The sequence below is a fragment of the Miniopterus schreibersii genome, assembly GCF_964146895.1.
Source record: "Miniopterus schreibersii genome assembly, chromosome: 5".
NCBI classification, from domain to species: Eukaryota; Metazoa; Chordata; class Mammalia; order Chiroptera; family Miniopteridae; genus Miniopterus; species Miniopterus schreibersii.
The window spans coordinates 50360629-50388575 of NC_138106.1; the positions used below are offsets into that span (position 1 = coordinate 50360629).

The 27947-nt window shown below is 45.6% G+C and overlaps 1 protein-coding gene across 1 annotated transcript in view; it reads right to left on the reverse strand.

Moving 5' to 3' along the window:
* Nucleotides 1-27410, reverse strand: part of ARHGAP31 (Rho GTPase activating protein 31) — an 88269-nt gene extending 60859 nt beyond the window's left edge. Inside the window, exon 1 of the mRNA XM_081139198.1 lies at nucleotides 27225-27410. Coding sequence (XP_080995324.1) covers nucleotides 27225-27324 — 100 coding nt within the window. The 5' untranslated portion in view covers nucleotides 27325-27410. The remainder of the gene's footprint in view (nucleotides 1-27224) is intronic.
* Nucleotides 27411-27947: the final 537 nt, after the last annotated feature.

Below are 27947 nucleotides of genomic sequence, written 5' to 3' on the forward strand. Positions count from 1 at the left end.
TCCAAAATTAAGTTAATCATTGATGGTTTTATAAAGTTTCCTTGAAGAAATTTTTTTTTTTTAGATACTTGATCATTTTAATCAGCCAAACATTTGTCCTAGATTTCAAATACAGGACATTTAAAGCAAATCCCTTGTCTATTGGGGAAGGCAATCTATGTCTATGAACATGTTATTCCAAATTTTCCTACCTAATGACCAAATACCGTCATCATTTCCTCATCTAAAATGGAACAGGAGCAAGGTGGATTCTTTTGGTTGCTCCTGCCCCTGAATGTTGAATTTACTTGTGTTGGCAGCAGCAATGTATATACATTCAATTCAGTTCATTCATTCATTTGATAACTATCTGTGGAGTGTTCAATATTGCTCTAGGAACTGGAAAACAGCAGTGAGTAACACAAAATTCTCTGCTCTTGTGCCACCTTTTAATGGAGGAGACAGACTGTAAGCAAGATAAAAAAGTAAAAACGGGGTGTGGCAAAAGTACCCTTGCAGTTGTGAGTATGCAAAACACAGAGTTTATCCTTGTGTTCTTGTTTATTAATTATTGTATTATTTTCCATACGAATGACTGTAAACCTACTTTTGCCCCACCCTGTATATACAAGATAAACTAAATATACATTAGATGGTGACTTTTAGGAAAGAGAAGAATAAAGCAGGAAGAAGTAGGAGGGGTGGGGGAAAGAGGATGTTTCTATTTGAATAGGGTGGTCAAGTCCCCTTACATTTTATTTAAATAGTGGGAGCACCACTAAGAAGGTGACAGTTGAGGTTAAAGTCTTAAAAGAAGGAAGCAAGTAAGCAGGGTCAGTATCAGAAGAACATCCCAGGCCCAGGGAACAGCAGGTGCAAATGCATCCTTCCAGCCATGCTCTGAACACCTGCCAGTGCCAGCATCCTGTGTGACAAAAGGAAGTAAAACACAGGTCTCTGCACATAGGATCTTGAAGAGGAAAGAACACATCTGCACCCAAAACAATAGGCAGTCAACCGCCAAGTGCTAAATTGTGTAGCTCAGATCAATAAAAACTTCTCTTCTTTAGTTATATTGACCAGCCACTGTCCACCAAAATACACTTTGCATGTTCCCACCTCCAGGCCTCTGACTGTCCACCACGCAGGCCAGAGTGCTCTTCCCATATTTCTTCAGCATTAGATCTTAGGCAACCTTCCAAGCCCAGCCCAAACTTGTGTTCCTTCATGGAGCTCTTCATGACCATCCAGTCATTCCTACGTCTGAAGCTAAACAGGAGCAGGCCTCACCCTTGTTGACGTACTGAATCAGAACCCACATCTGCACAAGAGCCACAGGTGAGTCATGAGCACACTGAAGTTTGTGGAGCTCTAAGCCACACGTTTTCAAGTGTGCTGTTCACTGTAAAACCCTGGGAAGCCTTTAACAATACAGTGCCTGGTTCTACCTTCAATGATTCTGATTTAATCAATAGGAAGTGAGATCTGGCTATTCAGACTTTTTGAAATTTCCCATTTGATTCTAATATGCAGCAAAGTTTGAGAATTACTGGTATCTCCTCTTGCTTCCTTCAAATTCCCCTCCCCACGTTTTACCCTAGCTGACAGCCTGCCCTCAGGCCCAGTCATCTTTTTCCCCTGAGATAATTTTTTTCTTAGGCACATGGCAGCAAGAGAAGAGCTTCCCCGCACCCTTGTCCTCTGACCTAGGATCCTGCAGTTGGCCTCATCCTGGAGGCAGTCACGGAGTGAAGACCGACAGTAGCGAGCAAGCAGACCGGGAGCAGGCTCCCCACCCTGAAGTGTGGCCTTGTGGTGCGTGGCCTTGGGCAAACCACTTAAATTCCTTCTCTTTAAAGTGGGGACAGCAAACATCTGTCCAGTGAGCCTCATGGAATCACAAGGTCTTAGGGAAGGTCAACAGAGGTCGTATGTGAAGGTGTTTTTTTAAATACTGGGCCATTCATGTGCATGAAAGCGGGCAGGGATATTTGTTTCAAACTGAAAAATATCCCTTTCCCCTACGTCCCAAATTTAAACAAGAATTTCAAGCAAGATTTTATTTTAGCATCTGAAAGGGATGAATATGTCTGTGCAATGTCTATATAGCTGCGAGGTAGATACAACTCAAACTCCATGCGCCATGGTTCCCAGAAGGCAGTGATTCTGATGTGAAGGTATTTTGATTAGCACCAAACACCCTGGGAGTGTCCAATAAATTTTAACCAATGAGGCTTAACTTAAGATGGTACCATATAAGACCACACTATGCCACTATTAAAATGAGTACTACTTATTGCTTACCCACATGACCTAATTTTCACCCTTTAAGGGAAAGGATTGCATTAGCCATTCTGCTGATCTGCAAACTGAAAGACCAAGAGACTCTGGCTATTCAAAATAGGTTCTCTGTTTTACTAAAAGAAGTCCGTCATGGTAAATGCTAAATGCCAGTGGAAGTCAGAACAGATACTGCGTTGCTTTTACCTAGACTAAGTGCTAGATGTTGAGAGAGTGTAGAAAGGTGCCTCTGCCCAAATATACTTTCCCCACATCTCTCCTTAGGAATTTTTGCAACTTCTCCTTCTGGCAATTTCTTTGAATAGATACAAATGCCCCTGCGAGGGGCAACAAGAAGGCTCTAGCACCTTGATGTGGACCAGATGTTGAAAAGAGCAATGATATCTAGGATTTTTGGAATTCATAAGTCAATTTTACAAGATTTTGGGAGATTCACATAGGATTACTAATTTTATTTTTTTGAGAAAAATCAAACAAGAACTATTATCATTTCATAACAGAACGGGCAGTTCAAGATAAATAAAGTTATAAAGAACGTAATCTCAGAATAAAAGACTGTTCTTTTCAAGAAAGGCCAGCTGGAATCTTAAAATTGTGATTATATAATACAGATAAATATATTACATGACCCCTACTTTTCCTATGGCTCTGCATTTGTGAGCCACTGTTCTAGACAGGTAGGAGGACTTGAAGGAATTGGGAATGCTTAGTGTCCCAGAGGTGGGTGGGTGCTAAGGAAGATGATATATTCTAAAAGGGGGTGGTGGTGGAGAAGAGAGGCAAGCTCTACGGCAACAATTTTGCCAAGGATTACATGTGAGTCCTCCCATGTTGGACCTGAAGGGAACTTCATCCCCTGGTTATAAAGCAGGAATGACAGGAGCCCCACACACATCTGGAGAAAGGCCGCTCACAATGGCAACGGGTCCCTAGTGCTAAATTTTCTTTTTCATTCAGGAGTGTACCTCTTTGTCTCCTTAGGGACCCGCCTCCCCAGTCCCTGGAGGGAAGGGTAAAAAACGAAGAGCAAAGTGGAAACAGTACCAATGGCCTGAACAAACTAGGATGTGACTAAGCTACAAGGAGGGAGAACAAAAAAAAAAGAACTCCGGCCAGGATAGTTGGAAACCATTATGATGAAAGAAATCCTTTCCTTTGAAAGCTAGAATGTGAGCCACAAAACTGATACACAAACATTTTCTGCTAAAGACAATCTCATTTTGCCTGAGAACCTGCAGGTCAGAGGACCTGCCCAAGACCATCCAGCTGTTGAGAGGAGGGCCTGGCCCGACCCCAGAGGCAAGGCCAGGCCTCGTGCCAGCCCCGCCCGTGTTTCCAGAAGCTTCCCCCTTTCAACTGACAGATGTCACGTCAGGCAATTGCAACAATGTCCATAAGTTCTGATGTATCCCCTCTTTCTTCCTTTCCTGTTATCAGACAGGTTTTCCCTCTTCCTGGATGCGGTTAACAAACAAACAAACAGAACCCTGGTCGGATGCCCAGGGGCCCCCCTCCTGGGGTTCCTGCTGGGCGCGAGGCCCCCACCCTCTCCAGGTCGCTGACCGACTCCAACTGCGGGGGCGGGGGGGGGACCGCTGGTCTCCCCCGGGGCTTCCCCGCTCCCGGGAAAGTTGCGTGACCTGAGCCCTGTGGTGACCGTGGGTGACTCACACCCACCCGAGCCGTTCCGGGAAGCGGCGGGAGCGCGCGGGGGCGCAGGGCTTTCCCGCAGCCGCAGGGTGTCGGGTTCCGGAGGCCTCCGGACGGTGGGGTGGGGGTGGGGGTGCGGTGGGGGTGGGGAGCAGAAACCGGGGGCAGGGAGGAGGGAGAGGGAGCCCAGGCGCTCGGAGGAGCCGCCGCGGTTTCCTTGGGAGGGAACACAGGACGTGGCCGGCGTTACTGCAGCCGAGGCCGCCGTCCCGAGGGGATGGGGCCGGAGCGCACGGGCCGAGGGGACTCCGCGGCCCTGCGGGGAGGGAGGCCGCGGGAGGGAGCGGGGACGGCGGGGGGGGGGCAGAGTGACGGGGTTTGGCCTGAGCCCCGGCCTCCGGTCCATCCCCGACGGGGAGACTGACGCAGCGGCCGCCCAAACCCAGGTCCCCGGGCAAAGGACAGCGGAGCCGGTCTAGCACCCCCTGAGCAGCGTGTCCTTCCCGGACCAGGGTTTCCCCGTCTCAGGTGCCTTTGTTTTCAACGCTGGCCTTCCCGCACCGCGGGGGGAGGCTGGGCAGGCAGGGGGGAGTGGAATCAAGGCTGGGGGTGCGGGTGGATGCGGGGGGGGGGGGTCTGCGGGACGCCACAGGGGGCGGTCCCAGGCGGACCCATTTGGAACACAAGCTGGACACACTGAGAAACGGTCCAGGGCGAGTAAAGGGGTAAAAAGCTCAACCACCAGACAAGGCAAGTTCAGAAACAAAATGTTGGCTGTAAAAAAAAGGCGTGAAATGGTGCAGGGTTGTCACTGTGGGTAAGGCGCTTGAATTGCGTTCTCTCTATTTGCATTTATCTCTGTAAGATAAATGCTCTTACCCCATTCCAGAGACAAAGACAAATCAGAAAGTTAAATTCCAGTCTCAGGTCCCAGCTCCCTAAAGCCAACTTCCACCCCTTTGCCTTTGCCAAGGTTTAGTTAATGAATCAATAACCACTATCCTTCCCCCCACCCCCCCGTTTTTCTTGTGTAGTTTGAGTTCCTTCACTCCCAACCACCCTCCCCCCAAAAAACACGTCCTTTTAATCCCGTAATTTTAATTCCAGGAATCTATTCCAGAGAAATATTATAACATACAAAAGAGTCATATACCTCAAAATATTCATGGTGGCCTTCTTTATACTATTAAAATTACAATCTAAATGTCCAATAATGGTAAGGAGTAAATAAACTGGTATATTTATATGATAAATTATTACAGGGCCTTAAAATAACATTAAATGTAGGAGTTGATATCTAGAGTAAAGACTTAGGTTATAATGTTAAGTGAGAAAACAAGATCCAACATTATATATACATATATATAGTCACAATTATGTGGAAAGTAGAAATATAAAAAACCCTGGAAGTAAATTACCTCTTTTTGTGGTAGAATTAACAAAAGCACTTTTTTCTTTCTAAAACTTTTATATATTTTCCAATTTCTCTACAATAGGGATAAACATGCATTATTAATTAAAATATTAAAACATTTATTCAAAACAAAGTTTCAAAAACTTTACATATAATTTATACTTTATGATTTTATATATTATATATATGATTTTATATATTATGTATATATGAAATTGGTCAGGAAGTCACCAGGCCTGGGTGAAAGAAGGTAAGATGTACTTGAGCAATTTTTCCATTAACTGAAATATTTTTCATAATTTAAAAGTGTATGTGGAAGTTAAAGGAAATGAGGCAATTTTTATATCTCTAAATTATTAATGAAAGGGGAGGACATGTCTCAGTGGGCCAAAGGAGGGATAAATACTGAGTCTTAGAATACACGAAAAGGAAATAGTGAGATTGTAGCTGATTCTTGACTGGCAAGGACATGCTGATTCACAGGTGGAAGGGAAGAATATTGGAATGAAACTTTTAATGGCAAACGAAAGACTATGCTCATAAACATAATTACGTACCATGTTTATGTTTGGCCCAAGGTTGTTGATACCAGTATTTTGCATCTCAACCCAAGCAGATCACAATTATGTTCATTTTGGTTTGGAAAATGCCTAAGAATGAAGTGGCCCCTTACTTCGGCCCATTCCTCTTCTATAGGGAGGGAAGGGAGAAAATCAAGGAAGCTTCATGTCTATGTGCTGTGCGTTCCTGGTGACCCTTACATAGCAGCAGAAAATACACACACAAAGCAGATTTCCTTTGCTTTGAGAACTGTCCAGTCTTACATGAGGGTCTGGTAGGATAAAGAACACAGCATCGTCCTTCAGGTAATTCTAACACTAGGTATTGTATGAAAATAACTGGTGGAACATAAACTATGTTGAGAACCTATGTTATGGTAGAAAGCAAAGCTCTTGTTCTGGGATCAAAATCTAGATTCTCTGGGTGGTGGGTGTGGAATTTACCAAACCACACACAGAAAGCCCTCTGTCTGGGCTTAAGGATTTCTTGAGTGGTTCCAGTTCCCCTTCCTGATTCTTCCCCTTACTGGGAGATCCCTTGGTGATCTCACCTCTCTTGCTGGTCTCACCATGTGTGGACTTTTTCCCCCTTTCCCTCCCCGACCTATTGAAAGCTGTACACCTTTCTCTGGAAATGAGGTGGAGGATCCACTAGGTTGAGGGCTAGATCTTGGACCTTTGTGGATGCACTGCCTTCTTCTAACAACACTCTAGTTTCCCCAACATCATCACCTTCCAGTCTCCCCAACCTCATCATTCTGTTTTGCAATCACTGGAATAGATTATAGGGGGGATGGGCAGGAAGAACCACTCAAGGTTCTTTTCAGATTTGTAAATTTCAAGACTACTGGAGCCAGGAGATAGGATGTTTGGACACTAGGACAATGTTAGGATTTCTACAAATACTTATTGGTTAAAAAAAGACAGGGAGCATGATGTTTGGGTTGCGTATGACTGTACTGGTGCTGAGATGGAAGGTGTGAAATGTCTTGCTTGCCATCTTACACAGATGTTTCCTGCCAGTCATGGAATGCAGCATGCTATGTTCTTAAAGTGTTGTATGCTACAGTGTGAAGTGATTTCTTAATATCTTCCATCAAAATCAAAGAAGGTGGCAGAGCAATCAACTTATTTAAAAATTACAATAGCAGCCCCAGCTGGTTTGGCTCAGTGGTTAGAGTACAGGCCCTTGGACTGAAGGGTTGTGGGTTCAATTCCCAGTCAAGGGCACGTACCTTGGTTGCAGGCTCGATCCCTGGCCCTGGTCGGGGTGGGTTTGGGAAGCAACCAATCGATGTGTCCCTCTTACACAGATGTTTCTCTCTCTCTCTTTCCCCCCCACTCTCTCTAAAAAATCAATGGAAAAAATATTTTTCGGTGAGGATTAACAAAAAAGAATTACAATAGCAGAACAGAAAGCATATCTGTTTACTTTGACTAAAATCCAAACACCAAACATAAGCATTTGTATGACACTTGGGCTCACAAAAGGGAAGAACTTTCTGACCCTACCCTTAAAAGGAAAAAAACCCCACAACCCTCTGGAGACTGTTTTATAAAAATATGTGATGAAATCCAGAAGGTGCTTTTATCTCCTAACACCCATACCAGAAGATTAATCTCTGTGGTCGGTGTCTTGTTCTGGTGGGGGATATGTTTGAGCCTGGCTTTGGAATCTCCTCCAGTTAGAACATCTGTTCCACAGTTGTTAATGTTTGTTTGGTATTGCCCAAAAGAAGGCTGTAGAAGGGAAGAATTTTTAACAATGAGTCCCAAGATAGACTAGATCAGCAGCATTGCTTATTTTGAAAAGACATTTTTTTGGTGCAATGTGACCTGTATATATAAAAAAAAGGGGGGGGGGGGCAGGTCGTTGGACCAAGAGAGGGATGCCCATCTAGTCCTGGAATGTAGTTTAGCTTGTTTTCACCACTTCTCAATTTTGTCTCCTCAGAAATACTTGTTTATTGAGTTATTACTACATTCCACACTAGCTGAGTTTAGTGTTTGAATTTTTAGACAGAGACTTGAATGTTTAAGTCAAAATAATGATAAGCGAGAGTGATTCTGCAGTATTCGATCAGGGGTATGCAAGAAAAAAAGGTTCTAGCTGTCTTAGGAAGTCCAAGTAAAATATGTAAATAGTTTCTATCATTTGGAAATTTACTAACTTAACCAAGAAAAGAGGAAACTATCATTTCTTTAGGCTCTGTAAAATTGGACTAAATTAGTTGATCAGTAAGTGAAGTATCTCCTCATTTTTTATAATGGGAGGTTCAAGAAAAATCAAGCTGCCCTGCATCCGCAGAGAGGCAGTTACATTTAAGGCAAAATTCATATTATTAGAAGATATTTTTAAAAAGTGATTAGAGTACAAGCCCTCTGTTACTGGTGCTGTTTTTAAGTTGTTCTTATTACAAGAGTTATTCAAGAGTTCCTTCCAATGGACATAATTTATATACGTTCTCAATCTTACCCAGTGAAAAACCACTGAGACCGAGCATCTGAAAACTCTGTAGAAACAGCTGGGTTTAGTTTCAATGCTCCAAAATTAAATTGAAAGAGGGAAAGACTCTAATCCCTCAAACCATCTGTTCAGAGAAGAGAGAGAAAAATGAGGACAGTCTTCAGCCGGAGGCACAACAGTGGCCTTAAATCTGTAAGACCCTTTGCTATTCACCATTTCAACAGGTCCTCACAACACCCCTGTGAAGTCTATAAAGCAAATATTTTTATCCTTACATTACAGATAGGGAAACCGAGGCTCCCTGCTCCATGCCACACAAAACATCCTTCGCAAAGGCGGTCCTTCTGCCTAGGTTGTTGGCTTCAAAAGCTGTAAAGTACTTTTTGGCACCAGCTTCCAATTGCATTCTTTCTTCCTCTCCTCCTTCCTTTCTTTCCCCCCCTCTTTTCTTCTTTCTTCCCTTTTCTCCCACATTAATTGGGATGCATCGGTAGTGCCAGAAATTATTCTATGTTGCTAATATTCACATAAGAACCATTTCTATCCACAATGGCAAAAAGCTAGTCACAGAAATCAGGGAAGTGGCATTAATGGCAGCCCTGCATCTCTGCCTTATTTCTTTACTGCTTCCATTGAAAAGGGAAACTTCACATATCATATAAAACATAAAACTGCATTGCATATGGGTGCTGACCTTTTTGGGAGGTAAGGAACTGACTTTGCATGTATAGTCTTCAGGTTCTTTGTGAAATGTCTTATCTTCAAACACAACACAACACAAGACAACACAACACAATGCCCGAAATGTTCTGAGGAAAGGTTCCAGGGCAGACCTAAGGCAACTGGTCTCAGGAAGGTATTAGGAGGTCAGGAGGGGATGGGAGAGAAATGGCAGGCTGGGTGCATGACCCTCAGACAAAAAGTTTTGCTGATTTGCAGATTTAAGCAGCAGTGGTTTTCAAACTTATTTTTTTAAGCAGTAAGTGTTGTGTTCAGATAAATTTTACCCTGAAACATAACACAAATAGGTGTGAAGAAAGCAGAATGCTCTGGTTTAAGCAGGGTAGGGCCCAGCTCCCCGTCTAGGCTTCTCTAGTGGTCCCTGCCACGGGAAGAGCAGAGTGCAGATGTAAGGTTATGTGAATGGTTCAAATTAAGCAGGCACGCCCAACTTCTCAGGATTAAAGTATGTGCCCCCAAACAACTATTTCAGGAAGAGCCCCTAACTCAAGCCCGCTCCAATCCAGGGGTTTCAATGAGAAGAGGCAGCTGGTCTGGACACCTCTCCTTCCAGTAGACCCGATTACTTATCTTGAAAGCTGAGAATCTACCCAAAGCAGGCCAGGGAGTGTGAAAATAGAAGGTCTTGGTTTGTAGGAAACTGGCTGGGGTTGCTGGATTGTTGTGGGGGGTATTAAGCTTATCCAGTCCTAAAATAACAGTTCTGTTCAGAGAAAGGTATTCTCAAAAACATATTCCCCAGCACCGCACTAGGGAATTAATCACACTTGATATTCCTTTACCACTTCAGTATTTTCAAAGCACTCTATTTTTGTGTCCATTATCTTGTCTGACCTCCACCCCATGAGGCAAGCTGGACAGGTATGATATTATCCCCATTTTACAGATGAGGGAGTTAAGGCTCAGAAAGGCAAAAGGAATCCCACTCGGTCACATGACAAGCACATAGGTCTTCTCGTTCCCTAATCCAGAGCTGTAAACATGCAGGCTATGTACATAAATTGTGCATCCTAGTGAGTAGTAAGTAAAGGCCACAGATTTGGTGTTACCAGTTCTGTGTCCTTGGGGAACATCAGTGTCCTCATTATACAGCAGGTGAAATAATTACCTGCTTCATCTAACTCACAGGATTGTGAAGGACAATTGAGATGATTTGGTGAAAGGAGTCGGTGAAAGCGTCACCTAAGGGTTAGTTACTCCCCCTTCCCGTCCCCCAATCTTGGCAGGATCTCTGTCCTTCTATTAACTTGGACCTCACTTTCACAAACCAAAATAAAATCTGTCTCACACTCTGTTGGTATTGTGTAAGCCTCTTACAAATGTCAGCTGGTGGAGAGAGCAGCCAGCCAGACATGCTTTTGCACAAATTCCAACCCAAGCTCCCACACTCTCTCTCTTTCTCTGCCCATTTCAGAGGTTCATGGATGCACTGCCAAAGATTTCCGAGACTGCTTTGTCCCAAGCCCCAAGCAGTGGCCACAGAGACTGTGGGTCCAGCTGATGTGTTAGAGAGGGCCTCAGGGGTGTGTGCATGGGGAAGCTGGGCCTCTGTGAAGACATCACAGGCCAGGTTCTCTGTCATTTCCTTGGCAGCATCAGAGCCTGAATTTGGCACATTCAACTGAGAGTGATCTGTTCTCTGCAATCAAGTTCCGAGGGGACAACTTTGTAAAGTCAAGTGGCAATTTCATCTTTTTTTAAAATAGGAATTCACAATTGGGTCTAAGCTCGGTACAGATGAGGGCTTCATTCAGGACACCAAGTTGCAGATGACGAAAGTTGTTAGAGGAAAACAAAATCAGAGCAAAGAAAGTTGGAATAGTTTAGAGAATATGTGTGCTTTTACAAAATGAAAACGCCTTATCGTCTTTTCAAAGTGTAAACATTATACACGTTCATCATTAAAAAAATTTCAGATGACACAGCAACACAGCAAAGTATGCAGAAGAAAGAAACGCATAATTCAGAGAAAGCCACTGTTAATGTTTTGAGTATATTCCTCCAGACTTTTTCTTACATATTTAGTTATGAAACTCGATTTATACTGTATATGCTGTTTTGTAACTTTTAACTTAAATATTGTTGGACATCTTTCTATGCCAATAAATATGTCATCCTTTTAAGCAGCTGTACAAGAAAGGGTATTTTTCTCAAGCTGTGACATCATCTTATGAATCTCCCTTCTGCCCTAAAGGCACCATCATCTGAGCCTCTTCTCCCCTCTCAGGATCCCTGCTGCTGCATGGTTCTGAGAAACTATTGCTTCTGGCCAACACCAATAAGCAGCCAGAAACCTCACCTGGCCAACTGCATCTTCTCAGGCAAACTATTCTACTCTCCAGGGCCCTGGGTTCTCTGTGTGTTAGATGAGAGATTTGGGTAGCAATTTTCTAAGATTCTTTCAGCTCTAACATGACATATTAGCTTCTAATGCATTTATCACTGTGTTTACCTTGGCACAGGATGTTCCTGACACTGAGTGAAACGGGAGGCCTTGGGAGCCCCAGCTGTGGACCTGCATGACATTCTTTTTTTTGTTGTTAAGTGAAAGCAAAAGTTTATTGAAGGAGAGACAAAAGCTCCTGCCACAGCAAGAAGGGTCCCGAACAGGTAGTCCCCTGCGTGACATTCTTAAAGGCCCTGAAGAACCTTTGCTGGTAGAGGGTGGTTGAGGCTGGCAGGGCTGGGGGAAGCACCAGGGTGTGTGGTAGGGTTACCTTAGGGAAACAACTCTCCTGAACAGCTCTCCTGATTTCCTTCCAGTATGGTGGTTGGTGATGTCTACAAGTAGGCATTAAATTCACAGCAAATCAGTAAACACAGCCTTTGGGGCCATTCTGCCCTCCTTGAGCATAAGTATCTGAACTGCAGGATAATTTATGTAATTGTTTTCCATTTAAAAAGTCCTTTTGCATATATTATCCAATTCTCATTCCTGTCTTTTCGATGAGGAAACAGATTTAGAGAGTGGGATGATTTGTCTAACACCAGATGACAATTATTTGCTGAATGAAGACTGAACCCTAAGCTCCACCAGTGGATCCTTCCTTTGCCTCCACAGTCTCCACAGTATACACACAGACACATGACAGATGCACACATGTGCCAACTATTCATGCAGAATACACCCCTCTGTCCTCACTCCACCACCAGCATTGCCCTTCCCTGGATCCATCTATTTATTCAACACACAATGTAAGAGCATTATGCTAGGCACCAGTGATAAAATGATGAAGCAGGAGACACAGCTCCCCATCTCACAGAGTTGACCCAGGGTCACCTAGAGTCTAGAATGAGGCAGCAATAGGGTGGGGGTGAGACTGGTGAATTCAGTGTGAAAAAAGCAGTAGTGAGGAGGTACAGGGTAGAATGGGAACATATAGGAGGGGTACCTAGCCCTTCCTCACAGGGCTCAAGGGAGGTATCCTGGAGGATGAGACATCCAAGCTGAGGCCTGAAAGATGGGTTGGAGTTGGCAAGACCTGAAGTGGAGCTAAAAAGAGAGATACACAGAGGGAGGAGTATGTACAAACACTTGGTCGCAAGAGAACACAGTGCTTTTGAGGAACGATGAAGTATAGTGTGGCTCGGGAAATGACCAGGTGGGAGGTGGTGTCTGAGTGTGACAAGCTGGTGAACCTTGTTGGTACTTATGGAGTTGATTTTGTCTTGAGTGTTTTGGGAAGCCATTGAAGGGTTTAGTAAGAGACATTGGTAACAAATCTCTTTAAGTCATTCTCCTCTGCCCACTGTAAAAATCTATGGTCATAATTGATTTCTGATCCTACTTTAAGATATATTCAGGCTACAGTTTCTACAACAATATAGATGTTCAACTTCAGGATACTTTTCCTGTTTAGACTGCCACCTCTGTTTCATCAACTTTTGCCACTTATCCTGGGTCTCTGTGATCTGTGCCAGATCTGTGAGCTCAGATGACCAGAGCATTGTGATCAAGATGCCATGGATATGCCAGCGTGTGGACCAAATAGCTTCTAAATGTTCCCTGCGCCCAGCCTCAGCCTTAACCTGGGTCTTAGATTCCAGCTGACAGAATATGGACTGACCAGCCAACATCCCTCAGAAAAGCTGGAAAACAGTTTAAAGTATAATTAGAAGCATGTGGGCTAGCAAAGCCCACCCTCATCATAAGCAAAGGGAAGCAGTATTAATATTCAATAAAGATAACAGAAGTTGGTAATGAAAATGATACATGGCTCATATGACATATTGAATAAATACTAGAGTTGATCAGTATTTAGATGAGAAGAGAAGCCTTCCTTATAGGAACTTGTAAAAAGGGTAAGATTTCTATATAAAGGGATGTTATATATATATTTGCTTGTATATGCACAGACTCTCTACAAAAAGCTTAGAAAATTAACACTAGTTGCTTCTGGGGTGAGGAACAGGAGGTTAAACATAGGGGTAGAAGGGAGATCTTTCTGTTATATCCTTTAGAATCTTTTACATTTTGAACCATGGTGATGTGATACCTAATTTAAAAAATAAAATTCAGCAGAATCCCAATACAGTGATTAAAAAGAATGAGATCAAGTGATAATTACAAAACAGAATCGTTCTCCAAGATATCGTGTTATTTAAAAGAGCACATTTCAGAAACTATGTATGTTGTAACTTTATCTTTGTGGGAACAAAACAAAGAAAAGCATTCGATGTGAGTGGTTTTAGTATCTACACAAAAAAGGTCTCTGCTGTTCAATACCGTAGCCATTAGCCACATGTGGATATGTCAAGTTAAGTCCATTAAAACTCCAAGTTCAGTGCCTCAGTAGCCGTGGCCACATTCCGGTGCTGACAGCCGCGGGTGGCCAGAGGCCCGGGTGGACAGTGCGGGTGGAGCACGTCCCCTCACCATAGAGTTCTGCCCATGGGACTGTTCTCTGCTGGATGGGGCCGCAAGGACGGAGAAGGGCCTCTGTACTTTGTAAATCTCTGTATTGTTTGATTTTTTTTTTTTTTACAATTACTTTTATAACTTTACTTTCATGGTGGTGGGTGTTTACTCATTAAAATCTCGTCCTGCATTTTGTCATGACTCCTCTCACTCACTCAGGAGTCCAGGGGTGGCAGAGCGTGGCCAAAGGAGCTGTTCTGGTGACGGTAATGCAGAGGACCACTGTCCAGAGGGAACACAAGTCTGGGGAGCCCCTCGGGCAGCAGCTGACCATTGTGCTAGTCTCCTCCCTCCTGGGCCTCGGCTTCTCAGTCACAACAAACAAAATCAGTTTGAGCACCTGCCAGAGGAGAAGCAGAGGCTGAAGTATTTTTAGTTTCTGGAGTTCTGGAGTCTGGCAGGGGTGAGGCGGGCGCTGGACTGGGAGGCCCACTTCCAAGGGACCCCGAGGTCTCCTCCTAGACGGGGACCTAGGAGGTTCCCGGAGGATGCTGGTCTGAGGGGACATAGCACGTGGGAGTAGAATTAGTATGAACGATGGATCTGATACGTGCTTCGTGGTTTCTTAAACTGGAGGAATGACAAGGGTGAAGAGAAAGCTGGGAGAAAGAGAGGGGCTAGAGTAGCGGTGTGACCCGCAGACAGGTGGGAAAAAATATTGCAAAATTTTTCACCTCAAGTAAAACTTGGATATGAAATGTTAAACATCGCTCTGGTTATCATCCACAAGACAGAGAGAAATGAAATGTCCTACGATTATAAATAGATGGAATAAACTCGGAAACTCTGGTCTGTAGCTGCTTGGGGCACCTCATGCTCCCTCCACCTGGAGGAAGTTTATTCCTAGACTGGGTAACATTTTTTTCTCCACAGCTACAGCAAAAACAGCAGAAAGGACACAGTAGCTTTAAATGTGGTTTGAGATTCTTCTTCTTTTATCAGTCTGTTATTTAAACTGGCACATTTGTCTTCATCACTCTTTTTTCCCCCTGAAAACCTAAAATGGTCATTGAATAAGGCATTCGTCCCTACAGACCTAGTCCGGGCAAGCAGGTGGCTCATGCTTCACCCTTGTTTTCTTTGTTGTTCTTTCGAGAATTCTGGTCCTGCCATCCTGTTTTACAACTCAACACCTTTGCTTACGTATTATTTCCTCTGTCTGGAATATCTTCCCTTCAGGCAGAGGTGGCTCAGATTCCTTTCCTCTTAGAAGATCCAGCTCGTCTGAGTCAGAATTAATGTCATCTACTTCCTATCACGGTTTGTGTGAGAATCAGTTGAGGATGTGTTCATCTCCTGCATGGGAGAGTGAGCCCCCACAGGGACAGGCAGGCCTGCCTGTGCACCCCTGGGTCTCAACTGACCCGCGCCTGGGACATGGTAAGTGCTTGGAAAGTGCTGATGTCCATCTCTTTCTACCCTCCCCAAATCACCATCCTACTCCCTTCACCTTATTAATATCCACTGAGCCAACCGTGCACCGTGCGGGGAACAGATTGTGGTTATGCTGAGTAACAGCATCACAAAGAGGTCCATGTCTTATTCCTGGAATTTGTGAATGTTGCCTTAAGAAGCTAAAAGGATTCTTGCAGATCCTTAGCAATCAAGCTAAGGATCTTGAGATGAGCAGATTCGGTTGGATTATCTGATATAATCACAGGGTCTTTATAAGAGAGAGGTAGGAGATCAGAGAAAAGACCAGGTGAGGATGGAGCAGAGGGAGCAAAAGTGATGTTATGAGGAGATGTGAGCCAAGGAATGAGGCAGCCTTTAGAAGCTGGAAAAGGCAAGGAGATGGATTCTCCCTGAGACCCTCCAGAAAGGAACCTGTCCTACAGACACCTAACACACATATGATCAGAGAATGGTCTCAGATTTCAATGAGCTCATTTTCTTTCTACTCAAAAAAGGAGACAATTTAGGAAACTGTAATAGTGGCTGGAGGCGAGGGGTAATGATGTTCTAAACTTCACCATCCCAATCATCTTCCTAAATATATGTCTGTGTACAAGCTTCCATCTTCAAACGGAGCTCTGAGAAAGGAACAGATTCAACCCGTGAGAAGTGCAGTGTGACCCCGTCGATCCCTATGCTCTACCACCTAAGATTCTGTTCATACAGCCCAAGATTGAGCCAGATCTACCTCATTCAACCATCAAAATGCAGTTGTGGAGCATGGAAAGAGGCATATGTGAACTGTCATATGGGCCAGAGAAAACCCAGGCTCTGCATTGTTCCATCAATGATGGAAACAGGCTTGTTTTACAGATTTATAACTCTCCTGAAATACAGATGGAAACTACAAGTTTGGATGGCTGTCACTATAATCCTAGTCTTTTGCCATAACCCTTTTTTTCTCCCTTCAGTTTTGTCTTTAGGTTATTTTCTTTTTCTGATAACTAAAAAAAAAAATGTAAAATTTAGAAAGTTTGCCACAGTCCCATCCCAGAAATATTTACCAATCGATAAGAATCTTTTTTTTTTTGGATAAGAATCTTAAAACTAGCATTTTATGCATTCAACCAATGAAAATAAATAATTGTGTGTATATAAAAGAATTTTTTAAATGAGAAGAAGCCCCTAGGGATATATGGGAAACTTGGAATATTTGTTCACAGCTCTCTCCACTTCACATCTCTAGCATTAACTCAGGAACCACATTCTGAGTAACGAAGCTGAAACAGGATAAGATTTCCAGTCACTAAAGAAATAATAACTGGAATTAACACTTATGGAAGGTTTGCTAAATTCCAGGCAGTGTGCTAGTTTATTTAATCCTCATAATGACCCTGTTCGATAGGTATTATTATTATCACAACCCCTGCTTTATAGATGAGGAAACTGAGGCACAGAGAGGTCTGGTAGCTTGTCCATGATCACAAAGCCAGCATGTGGTAGAGCTAGGACTTTACCCAAGGAAGACTATCAGCAGAAAAGCCCCATGCTAACTATGTTGTTACACTGTTTCTCACAGGAGAGGAAATTGATTTCACTAAAGTCATCTATTAAGGAAGAAAAGCAAACTAACAGACTTTATGAAGATTTTAAAAAATAGGGATTGAAACAAAAGGGCTTTATGAAAATTCAATAAATCAAGACACCCCACTCCCATTAATACTTTTAACAGATTTTTCCCCCCAATTTAAATAGTAGAAAAACATGCTCACTGTTGAAAATCTGGGCAATATATGTAAAAAGTACAATGAAGAAAATTAAAATCACGAGGTCTCAATTGCTTCTTTCTAAGGGCTAACTCAATGATTTTCAAAGTAGGCCAAAGATATCAGAAACTCCTGGAGTTCCTCTTAAAAAATGTGGGCTCCTGGGCCCCACCCCATAACTACAAGAGCAGAATCTTGGAGGGACAGACCTCAGAATGTGGATATGCAGATGCACTCTGCAGCCCACAGCCCCAGCAGCTGCAGAACTCACTCAGGGGAATCACACGCATGTTCTCCACAGACCCAGGTACTACAGGACCTATGCAAATGCCCATCTGAAACTTTTATTAGATATCTATTTTGTTTCAAGGAGTCTAAAATGGAATTTAAGGAGTACACTTTACTAAATGTAACTACTATTTTTAAAATTAAATTTTAAAAGAACTACATTTTTAGTTGTTCTATGCCCACTAAAGTTTGAGTACCACTGCCTGAGGCTGAGAAAGGTCTGTCCAGAATTTAAAGTTCATACTCTCCCCACAACGAGTTACCCCCCAGCCCCCATCCTTTCCTTTTGGAAACCAAATTGTCTTTAGGGACAGTAAAGAAAGAAGAACTGAGAAAATCATGTATCATTTGAAAGTCAGGCTTGGGGTGAGGGAAACCAGATTGCTCGATGGGTATATTTTCATGACCTTCAGCTACAGGATCTGTGCCCAGGGTCTAAATAGCTGTAAAGCAGCCCCCCAGGGCCCCCAACAGGTTGTGTCCTCAGCTCTGAGCCTGACTCAGAGTCCTGCATCTCGCTTTGCTTTTTCTGAAAGCAAAATGGCCCCTCTCCATTAACACCAGGCCAACAAAGGATTTTCCAAATATGGACCCAAAAGAGCATGTGCACTTTGAAGGCCACAATGCAGCTTAAATAGCTAAAGCTCATTAAAAAGAAAGCCAACAATTGACGCCAAGAGCATGAGTCCTTAAAGAACAGAACAACAGCAAGACAAAAGCCAGAAAGAGGAACAAAAATGTGCACTGTATGGGAGGGGTAAGCAGGGAGGTGTAGATTTATGTGGAAGAGTTGACATCATTGTTTCCCAATAATACTCAGCATGCAGGAAACAGATGGGAAAGAAGTGGTGGAAGGGCCTACTTATGGCAACAGGGCACGCTCTCTGTTTAGAATCCCGCCATTTGGAACCTAAATGCTTTACTTTGAAAAACTGGGGATGGGATGGGAACTCCCCTGCCAGAGGTTTTATCAAGTCTAACTAAGTCCTACTGAACTTATCACCTTGGCAGTGCATGGTGAAGCAGAGCTGTGCTTATCAGACCCTGATTTACTGCCAGCAGAGCTGCAGCGGCTTGCGTCCAGAGGAGACAAAGCCACGGGAGGGAAACTGAATGTCAGACAGACACTGTTGGAGTCCTGCTTCTCCCATTTCTTGGCTGGATGACATTAGGCAAGTTACCTTACTCCCTGAGTTGGTCTACATGTATAAAATGGGGTACAAGACAGAACTTTCCTTAGACAGTGGGGAGAGGCCAAGGTTTCACATTCATGCCATACAGCTAGATTTAATCAAGAAACATAATTAGGGTCACCCGTAACATCATTTTTTAAAGGTTTATCTTATTAACAGAATCCCCAATTCTCCTGCCCCTGTGCAGGGCACAGACAGGTAAGCCAATTGCCACTCTTATGATCAGCTGTTCTGCCTTTTCCTGAAGGTAGGTTCACTCTTCTGCCACTGAAGACAGCTTTTGTCACCCCAACCAGGGTCCCCCTAACCAAGCCCTGGCCACTATAAGTCAAATCTCCACCCTTTCCCTCACCCCTGTGCATGAGGGTGTGACCAATTACAAGTGTCAGGCAAAACCATGTGGTTTCCTGTCTGCAGAAACCAACCACCCTGTCTTCCCATATCTCTGTCATTCCTCATGGCCAGATGATGTTTATCATTTTATTTATTCCCCCCCCTTACAAACAGCCCACTCTGTCTGCTGGTCCCCCCCCCCCCCGCTGCCTCACATGGCAACATCCCCTGCTTGCACACCCGCCAGAACCCTCATTTCATTCTTCCCTGTTCTTCTTTCAGTTCTTTTTCCATCTGACAACCCTGAGCCCAGCAGGCTGAGAGCAAGCTGAGAGCATCTTTGTAACGCAACAGTGTCTAGCACATTAGAGTCCCATTGAATTGAAAGCCTACACAAGATGGTTTCTGAATAAAACATAAAAAGAGCTAGGAAAAGAAATATGCATAATTACACACATTAGCTCAACTGCCTTTCATGAAGGCTATAGATTTATTTATAGTTTGCCAGAGTCCTACTTTATATGTCAAACTGTTTTCTGGTGTCTGTAACAGTAAGAGCTGGTATATGTTGCTTTTGGGAGGTGGCATTCACCCCTCTCTCTGGGGCTGGTGGCGAGAGGGTCCCCAAAGGCATCCTGGGCCAGCATCAGGCCACAGGTGTGGTTCTAGGGCCTGGTATGCATCAGCCCAGCTTGCACTAGAACAAAGAGTGCCTGAGACACAATCACAGAAACTCAGCTGGTTCTGGGGACTAGCCAAAAATGTGGCTCATACCAAGGAGTGATTGGTGAAGCACTAGGAAAAGGAGTGTTTCTGGGGCATCCTGTGCAAAGTCGAACTCAGTTTCTATCAGGGAGTAGCTGTGCGACTTTGAGGGGAACCTTAAACAATCTCAGGTTTCTGACATTTCAGCACATCAGCGGTGTCTCTGGGCTCCAGCTTCCAAGAAGGGGTTGAACAGTGGCTTCCTGAGCAGGAATTAGGTCAATCAATCGACTGTTGCGTGCTGCTGGCCACGGGGCTCACCCTGAGAGGCGCAGTGAGCTACCAAATCTGTGTGAGCTGCCGAATGCCGCCTGCCTTCAGCGGAGCTCACCATCGACTTGCACAGGCAAAGCCAGTTAGAAAACAGAATGGGCAGAGTGAAGACCAAATCGGGTGCCTCTGACTCTAAAGCAGCAGGTGCTCCAAGCGGGAAAGAGGGTTGTGGCGACAGTGGGCAGGCAGGGAGGGGCCTGGGAGGAAAAGGTGGGGCCTGGCAGGACTTGAAAGCTCCTAGGTTGAGAGTAGGTGTGCGTGCATGAAAAGCACCTTGCAGAGGGTAGAATGCTACGCAAATATGAGTTGTGATTATTTCTATTAATGATTTAAGCTCAGGGATGAACAAAACAAAGGGAGGAAAAGCTATTTTTGCAGGATTTTTCTTCTTCTACAGAACTGTAAATGCCTAATTATGAAGCATGCTATTCTGGGAGACTGTGCTCATGCCTGAGACCATGGCCTTGGGAGTCAGACAGATGCGGATTCAAATCCTGCCTTTCCTATCTCTACAATCTTGGCAAGTGATTTAATCTTTTCCATCTCAGTTTCCTCCTTTGTAAACTGCTGACAAATAGCCCAATTTTACAATGTTCAAAGGTACTACTTTTGTATATAAAGTGGCACATAGTTAGCCATCAATGCAGAGAGTAACTCTGCTAATAAAAATACCAAGCAGGTCTGATTTGGAACTCAGCCTTCGGCTTTGGGTCTCTTCTTCCCTGTCGCTTGAGCCATCCAGCAGCCTAAGGTTCTTACCTTTCGCTATTAAAAGTTACTCTTAGAAAAAACATCTAGTACCAGTGTCTATTCTCCTCTGAACTGCAGTCAAAGTGTTTCACCCAGGAGTCCTTTATTGTAGCCTCAGCTAAAATTGCATCCTGGGGGGAGATATGAGGAACACAGGGTGCTATGTGGACTCCTGAAGTCCCATCAGGCTGTGGCCCCACCTCAGTAAAGACTTGAGGCCAGCTCTTCGAGGGAGGAATATCAAGACCAGTTAAACTCAAGCGTGGCATTTGTGTTGGGGCTTAGAGAGAAATAGCTCAGAAAATTGGGTGGGACAGGCACCTATTAGCAAAAAGGAAATTAATCTGAAGGGTGGGGATAAGTGGGAAAATGCCACATTGGCTTTTAAATACATGGGAGGCAATGAGTCAAAACCAAAACGAAGTACAAAACAAAACAAAACAAAACAGAAAAAGCAAGTAGCTCCATGTTCCCAGGCCTCAGGGCCAGTGAGAAGGCACCACGCAGAGGGAAGTGGAGTCCTGAGACCCAGAGGCCGGGCTGTCGGGCAGCTCAGCTTGGCCAATCTGGAGGGCATGAGCACCAGGTAGCGCCAACCAGAGGGCCTTTCACTACCTTGTTCCAAAAATAGTTAGCTACAATGTCTAATGGAAAACAGGTGGGGGGCGCTTTTTATCCCCAAACTGAGTCCTGGATCTTTCGGCCCTGACTCCTTCTCCCACCCACTGCTGCAAAGTCCCAGGAAACTTTCTGCAGCGAGGTGATTCCCTGGGACAAACAGTTCTCAGAAAGTCCCTCAGAACTTCCTTGGTCAATCAGCTTTCAAATTCAGAAAGTGTTCTCCCCTCCTCTCCACTCCCACAGAGCAGGTTTCCCACTCTCCAGACCTCTGCCAAGATGTCGAATGGAAAAGGGGGGGAAAATAAAAAGAATGCATGAAAAACTACAGCTCTAGTGGCACCGGGCAGCCTAGCCACCACTTATAGCACTGTCTATGGGAGAATGTCCTCCTAGTCTCAACATGTGTCCCTCTGCCCCAGCAGAAGGCCAGGCCTCCAGCTCTCTCCTGCCCCAGCAGACAGTCTCCTTGACTCCAGGGCAGGTCTGGGGCAACAGGAGAGTAGGGCTCCTTAGCAGCCCCAACGTCCGGGCCTCCTGAGGGGAAGGCTTTTGGGTGGCTGCCAGTGGTGGTGGGCAGGGGTGGAGGAAGGGGGAGGCTGTGCCTGTGGTCAAGGGGCTCTTGGCAGAGGTCTAGAGAGTGGGCAAGAGGGAGGGATGTGGGTCGGGGGAAGTAGCTGTTTCTGTTCTCTGTGTGGGCTGTTTGTCATATCCAGACTATACAGAGTAAGTAACAGTTCGGCTTTAAAGTCTTAATTCTCCTCTTCTGGTTCTTCCGGCTTCACCCTGGGAGCTCAGATTTGGGGATGCTCCTCTAAATTCAAGCCCACAAGGTTGCTGTGCTGTTTCCACAAATTCCACCCCTAGGCCTTGCCTTCTTGCTGAGATCTCTGTGGGTCCAGCAGTGGCTGGATATCTTTCTCAGATCTTTAGTTTCAGGTTGACATTTTTTTGTTCCACTATTTTACACTGAACGTCTACTCCCAGTGGCCCTGGGGAAGCTCTGCAGGAACTGGCCTCTCCATTCAGAAGGGCAGCCATTCAGCTTCCTCTTGGTGATTGATTAACCCATCCGATGGTATCATTTACTCCTTTCCTATTCAGTCAGGCAGGGGTAGTAAGTGGTTATGCTACGGCAAGCCCAGGGTGTTAGGATAATAAAAGCTGCCTTCATAGCTTATTATATGCATGCCTTCTGCTTAGTGCTCTGCCCATATTAACTCATTTTATCGTCACATCAGACTTCCTATCCCCATTTCAGAAATGGAGAAACTGAGGCCCAGAGGGGGTAACTAATTTGCTCCAAGGTCACTCCGCTGAGGACAGGCACAGCTGGGATTCTATCCCAGGCAGTGAGGTTCTGGAACTCCTCACAGGAGCGCCTAGTGGGGGGCACCTGACTTGGGAGGATCGGGGAAGGTTCCCCAAAGCAGCTGGGACTCAAAGATGTAGCATTGGCCAGGAAGGTGTGATAATGATGTGCCAAGCAAGACTCTGGGAGGGAAACAACTAAGCCAGAGAGAATGCCCAGCCCTGGTTCTGCATTTGTTAAATCTTATCTTGAACAGAAAAATATTTACCTTCCTTGCTAAGACTTTGCTACTGTTTATGTTTGGGTATCTCGTCTGTTTAATTGTGGATAAAAGCTTTCACATTTTTCTCCTTCAGTCACAACAGCCAATTTCAAAGCTTAATTGGCCTCTGAAAGTTTGTTCCTATCCCTTAGGCTGTAAATTTGCGTCTGGGGTGCACGTTTCTTTCTGTCTCACAGTACCTAGCACGGTGCCTTAGTACATATTCCTTAAATGAATGAATAAACCAGGTGAGAGAGTGAGTTAACCTCAGGAACATCTACATCTCAAAGTGCCCATTGCCTTATCCTTGCTCTCTGAAATAAAGGGGATATCGTTCATCAAACTTAAAATTATACTTATAATGGGTATTTATGTATTTGTTATGAACTTTTTGTCATCCCTCAAAACAAATACATATTTTTTCTTTTTTTCCCTTTTTCAATCTGATAACAACTAGAAAAACATCTTCAGGAGTAAAAAGGCTCACAGTTCTTATCAAACATTCAGAGGGTGCATTTCAAAAATGGTCTGTAAACCCCCCGCACTGCAAGCAGCAGTTCTTAACTCTGCCTGCATTTCAGAATATCTAGCTTGTAAAACATACCGGTGCCTGGGCACCAAGAGATTCTGAGTTAATTGGTCTGAGAGGGGGACATTTTTTTAGGATTCCCACATGATTCTAATGTGCCACCACCGTGGTGAACCGCTGGGCCAGAGCAATATCACTTGGTACCAGGGTGTGAGTAAAATGACACAGATTGTTTGCAAGGCTGAGGAAGTCCTCAGCCCTCCGAGTGGGGTCAGCATGGAGGCAGGAGAGCTTTCCTGACAATGCGTGCTCACTGGGCCTGGCATCTCCGGGCACTGCACTGCGGGAGGACCCGGCGCACTGGGGTCAGAGGGCAGAGGTAGGAGATGCTTGTGGCCTCACAAGACTTCACCCACAGCCTCCCAACCACAGAAGACAAAATGATGTGGGTTTCATTACATAGCTGTGAGCAAGGGCCTTCGTATACAATGGTCAAGAAGATGAAAAGGAAAACTACTCTTTTCAGCATTAGCGGGTGAGGAAGGGGTGATCTTCTCCCTCTATCCCAGACAGGAAGAGAAAGTTATCTGGTTCCCAGGGGAGCGCTGGCAGTTGGGGCAGCAGCCACTGTGCTGGAGGGGAAGTGAAGGAAGCTCCTGCCAAGTTGGCCAGCAGCAACTTCATGCCATTCTCGGGTGTTCTCACCAGGCTGGAGAAAAGCGGTTAAATAAGCAAAAGGGGGACACTGTCCTTCACACTGGGCCTGTGTGCAGCTACGGACGATCAGCCGCAGGGTCTGAACTTGGCATCTATGTGAATGCCCACAGAAACTGTATACACAGTTCGAGTGTGTGTGTTTTTCTAAGGAAAAGGGTTTCTGTTTTTCATCAGCTTCCTAAAGATTAAGGATGACAACTGGCCCTGAGCAACATCCGCTGTAAGCCGAACACCTATTTGTCACCCACACACCCTGCCCTGTCACATTTGTCCAACTGGAGGGAGCAGGGCTGAGCCAACAGCAAATTACGGAAGTAGTTGACATTCATCCTCTCTGCTCAGCCTCAAGGGTACAGCTTCCCCATGTTCAGACGGCCTGAGCCCAGCTAGCTGTCACCAGCTTTGTTCTCTGTCCCAACTCGGGGCTTTCCCTCCTGTCCAAGCACAGGGGCTCCCTTGGTTTCCCTCCATCTCCATTCTTCCCTTCTGCCTTGTACACCCAGACCTGAATCCATTTTTCTCTGTGTCTACCCAGGTCCATCACTGTACCCTTGCCCTCCAAGGTTAAGTAACCATGACGTCAGTTTTCTGAGGTCTTCCCCAGCCTTTGGGCTCCTGGTTCCCATGGGGACTTGTCATCCTCAGGATTCTGGGCTGAACTTCCAAGGTCGTGGGCAAAGGGGCAGTGCCCAGGTCAGCTTTTCCTCCCTGGAGGCAGAGTCCAGGCCTTGGATTTAATTGTTTGTCAACCAATACATGTTTCAGAAAACACATAAGCAGGATACATTGCTTTAGATAAAACATTAGCATTGACTTTGATGCTACACTGTAACAAAAATACGAGACAAGTACCTAACTAGTTTTAGATGTGGGAAAAAAAGAAATCCTAATTACTTTTATTTGCATAAGTAATTTATTATGTGTGCCTAATTCCCATGTGGTGCAGTAATGATGCGTAGATCATGAAGTAGGTTAGTTGCCTTTCATTTCAAAGCTGCTCTCTATTCAGGTATGTCAGTCAGTCTTAAAAGCTTGCTGATCCCGTGGCATGGCTGTCTGTTTTCAATTTAGGGAGAGGGGAAAATCATTAGAGGAGAATGTTAGCTTAGACATGGAAGCCAGGGAGAGGAGAGGAGCCTGATAGGCCAGGGCCTTCTGCATCCTTCATGATTAACTATGTGACCTTAGGCAGGTCAGTTTACCTCTCTGGGTTTTCTCTCCCCCCTCCCCCGCCCCTTTCCCAGGGCAGGGAACACTGGGGACTGGTTTTCAATTTTTCTTTTTCTTTAAGCAGTAAGCTCTTCCTTTTCCCCAAATGAAACATATATGGAACTCCAGAATATAAAACAAGTGAAAGAAAAGCTGCCTTTGAGGCGTCTTCACAGAACCCTGGGGTCCCTGGGGGCAAGACTGCCAAGTATCCCCTTGCAACTCTCACAGTTTGGAGGGAGGTGCCCAAAATACCACCCATGTTGTGAAAGGTGGCATCTTGGGAGCACAGACAGAGTACCTGGACAGTAACCTGAAGCCCCCTGCAAAATCAGGTGGAGGGAACATTCAACCTGAATTTCTGAGGGTAGTGGTTAAGATGTATACTTGAACTCTCACACCTTCAAAAAAACCTCAGTCCAAGCCGCTTGATGTCCAATGCACCTCTCCAGATTGTTGGAAAGGATGAAACGAACTGACTCAGTTACATCTCACTTTCAAAAGAGGAAGTTTTGAAACCCATGGTCCCCCCTCCAGCTCTAAAATACTAAGCCATCTGTCCCAGTGACACAAGCAGGCTCTGAACTCGAGAATGCCGAGAATACCGCAGGAATATCACATCACTACAAATTACTAGGTGGTGCTCGGGCTCTAAGAAAACGGAACTGAAACAAAAGCCTTGCACTGTTTTTGAGATGCACATTTGATATGAGCTAATCACATCGTTTTTTGAGATTATTTTCCTGGAGGCAAAATTATTCCACACAGTTAAGCAGCCCTTCAGTTACCACTTTTGTTGTATCTGTGGATAAACACACAGCCCATGTAGTGGACGATTTTCTCTCTCACTGAAGTTTCTGAAGACAAGGCCTTTTTGTCACGGGTAAATGCAGGGCCAGTCAGCCTTACAAAAGGAGTCATTTAATGCTCAATTTCCCCAACTTTCCTATGATTAAAAACTTCTAACCTCAAATGCTGTTATTGTGTTTTAGACTGTTTTCTTTCCCCCTCCCCCACCAAATGTTTAAATTGTCTCTACTCTGCAAGATAACCCTCTATTTTTGCCCCCCAATCTGACCTTGAAAACAGAGACCCTCTGCTTTTCTTTAACATGCCCTAAACTATTCTAAAATTGAGGCCCTCTGACCTTTTTTTACCACACCCTCCTTGTCTGACAAACCAAATGCTGATCTGAAAGCCAAGAGGAGGTAAAGGGTCCGGGGGGGCTGGGAAAGGGAGGGAGGGAGGTACTATACATTTGGCATCAGTTCAGAAATTCAGAAAATGTTTGTGCAACCACTCCCCCAGCCAGGATCCACCGCACCCCCTGCCTTCTAGCACATTAATAAAAAAAGATGTGAGCGATGAAATTGGAGAGCCCGGGAGGGACACCCAAGGTGGTCATAACTGTGCATTCAGAGAAGCCCACTGATCACCGTCCCACACACCCAGCCCGCATTCCTCCTCTCTGACAGCCAAAGTTTGCGATCAAGACCGCCCCAGCTCCCACCCCCACCCCAAAAGCACCCAGTTAAACAGGAGCAGCACCGCCCATTAACGGCTGTGCGAGACAAACGGAAGGACTGACACCACCTCTGCCCGTCGGGGGTGGCAGCGCTGGCACCTTAAGAATCATATTGTTCTTAAAAAAAAAAAAAAAAAAAAGTGAAGTGAGCACACAGGCCTGGAATACATTAACTTGTGAACTGAATCTCACACCCCCCAGGAGAGTCCATCTCTCCCTCAAACAAAAAGAAGACGGGAAAGAGGCGAAGGCACATTACCATCTTGTCCTGAGCTTTCCAGATACTCGGTCAGGTCACAGCCAAAGGCACTGGTGGCTCCCTTTCGTTTCAGCTTCTGCTTGGCACCCTTGTTCTTCATGAGTTAGTCCCAAAGAGGTTGCCCCTCCGTGCCCCCCTCCCCTCTGCCTGGCAGCGCGCCGAAGGTGGTCTCCGGGGTTAGATCCGCGGCTGCAGCGCGGCTCGGGGGCGCCGCATGGGCGTCCGGGGGAGCGCGGGCCCGGGGCAGCGCGCACGGACCCCGCGGCGCGGCGCGGAGCCTGCAGTCCGGGGCGCGCTCCTCCAGGGCCGCGGTGCCGGAGGCCGTGCGGAGCTGGCGGCTGCGGGCCGGCGCGCTCTGGGAGTGTCACTTCCTCGCTCGGAGTCCCCGGGACTTTCACAGGCTCCCGCGGTGTCTTCGGGCGTTTTCCTCCGGCGGGGAGGAAGGGCGAGCTCGGCTTTCCGCCTTTCCGGACTCCCCGGGCCGGACCCGAGCGCGGGGGGCGCGGGGGGCGCGGGGGCCGAGCAGACGGCGCGGGCTGCGGGGTCCCGTGCGCGGCGCCCGCTGCCTCGCCCTCAGACGGCTGCGGTAGGACGAGAGGCGAGCATCCTGTCTCTCTCGCCCGCCCTCGCGCCTTCCTTCTTTTCCTGTCTTACAAATCCTAGGATCATCCAGCTCAGGAAACGCTGGAAGGAAGTTAGCGAGGGAGGGGGGCGGAGGGTGGA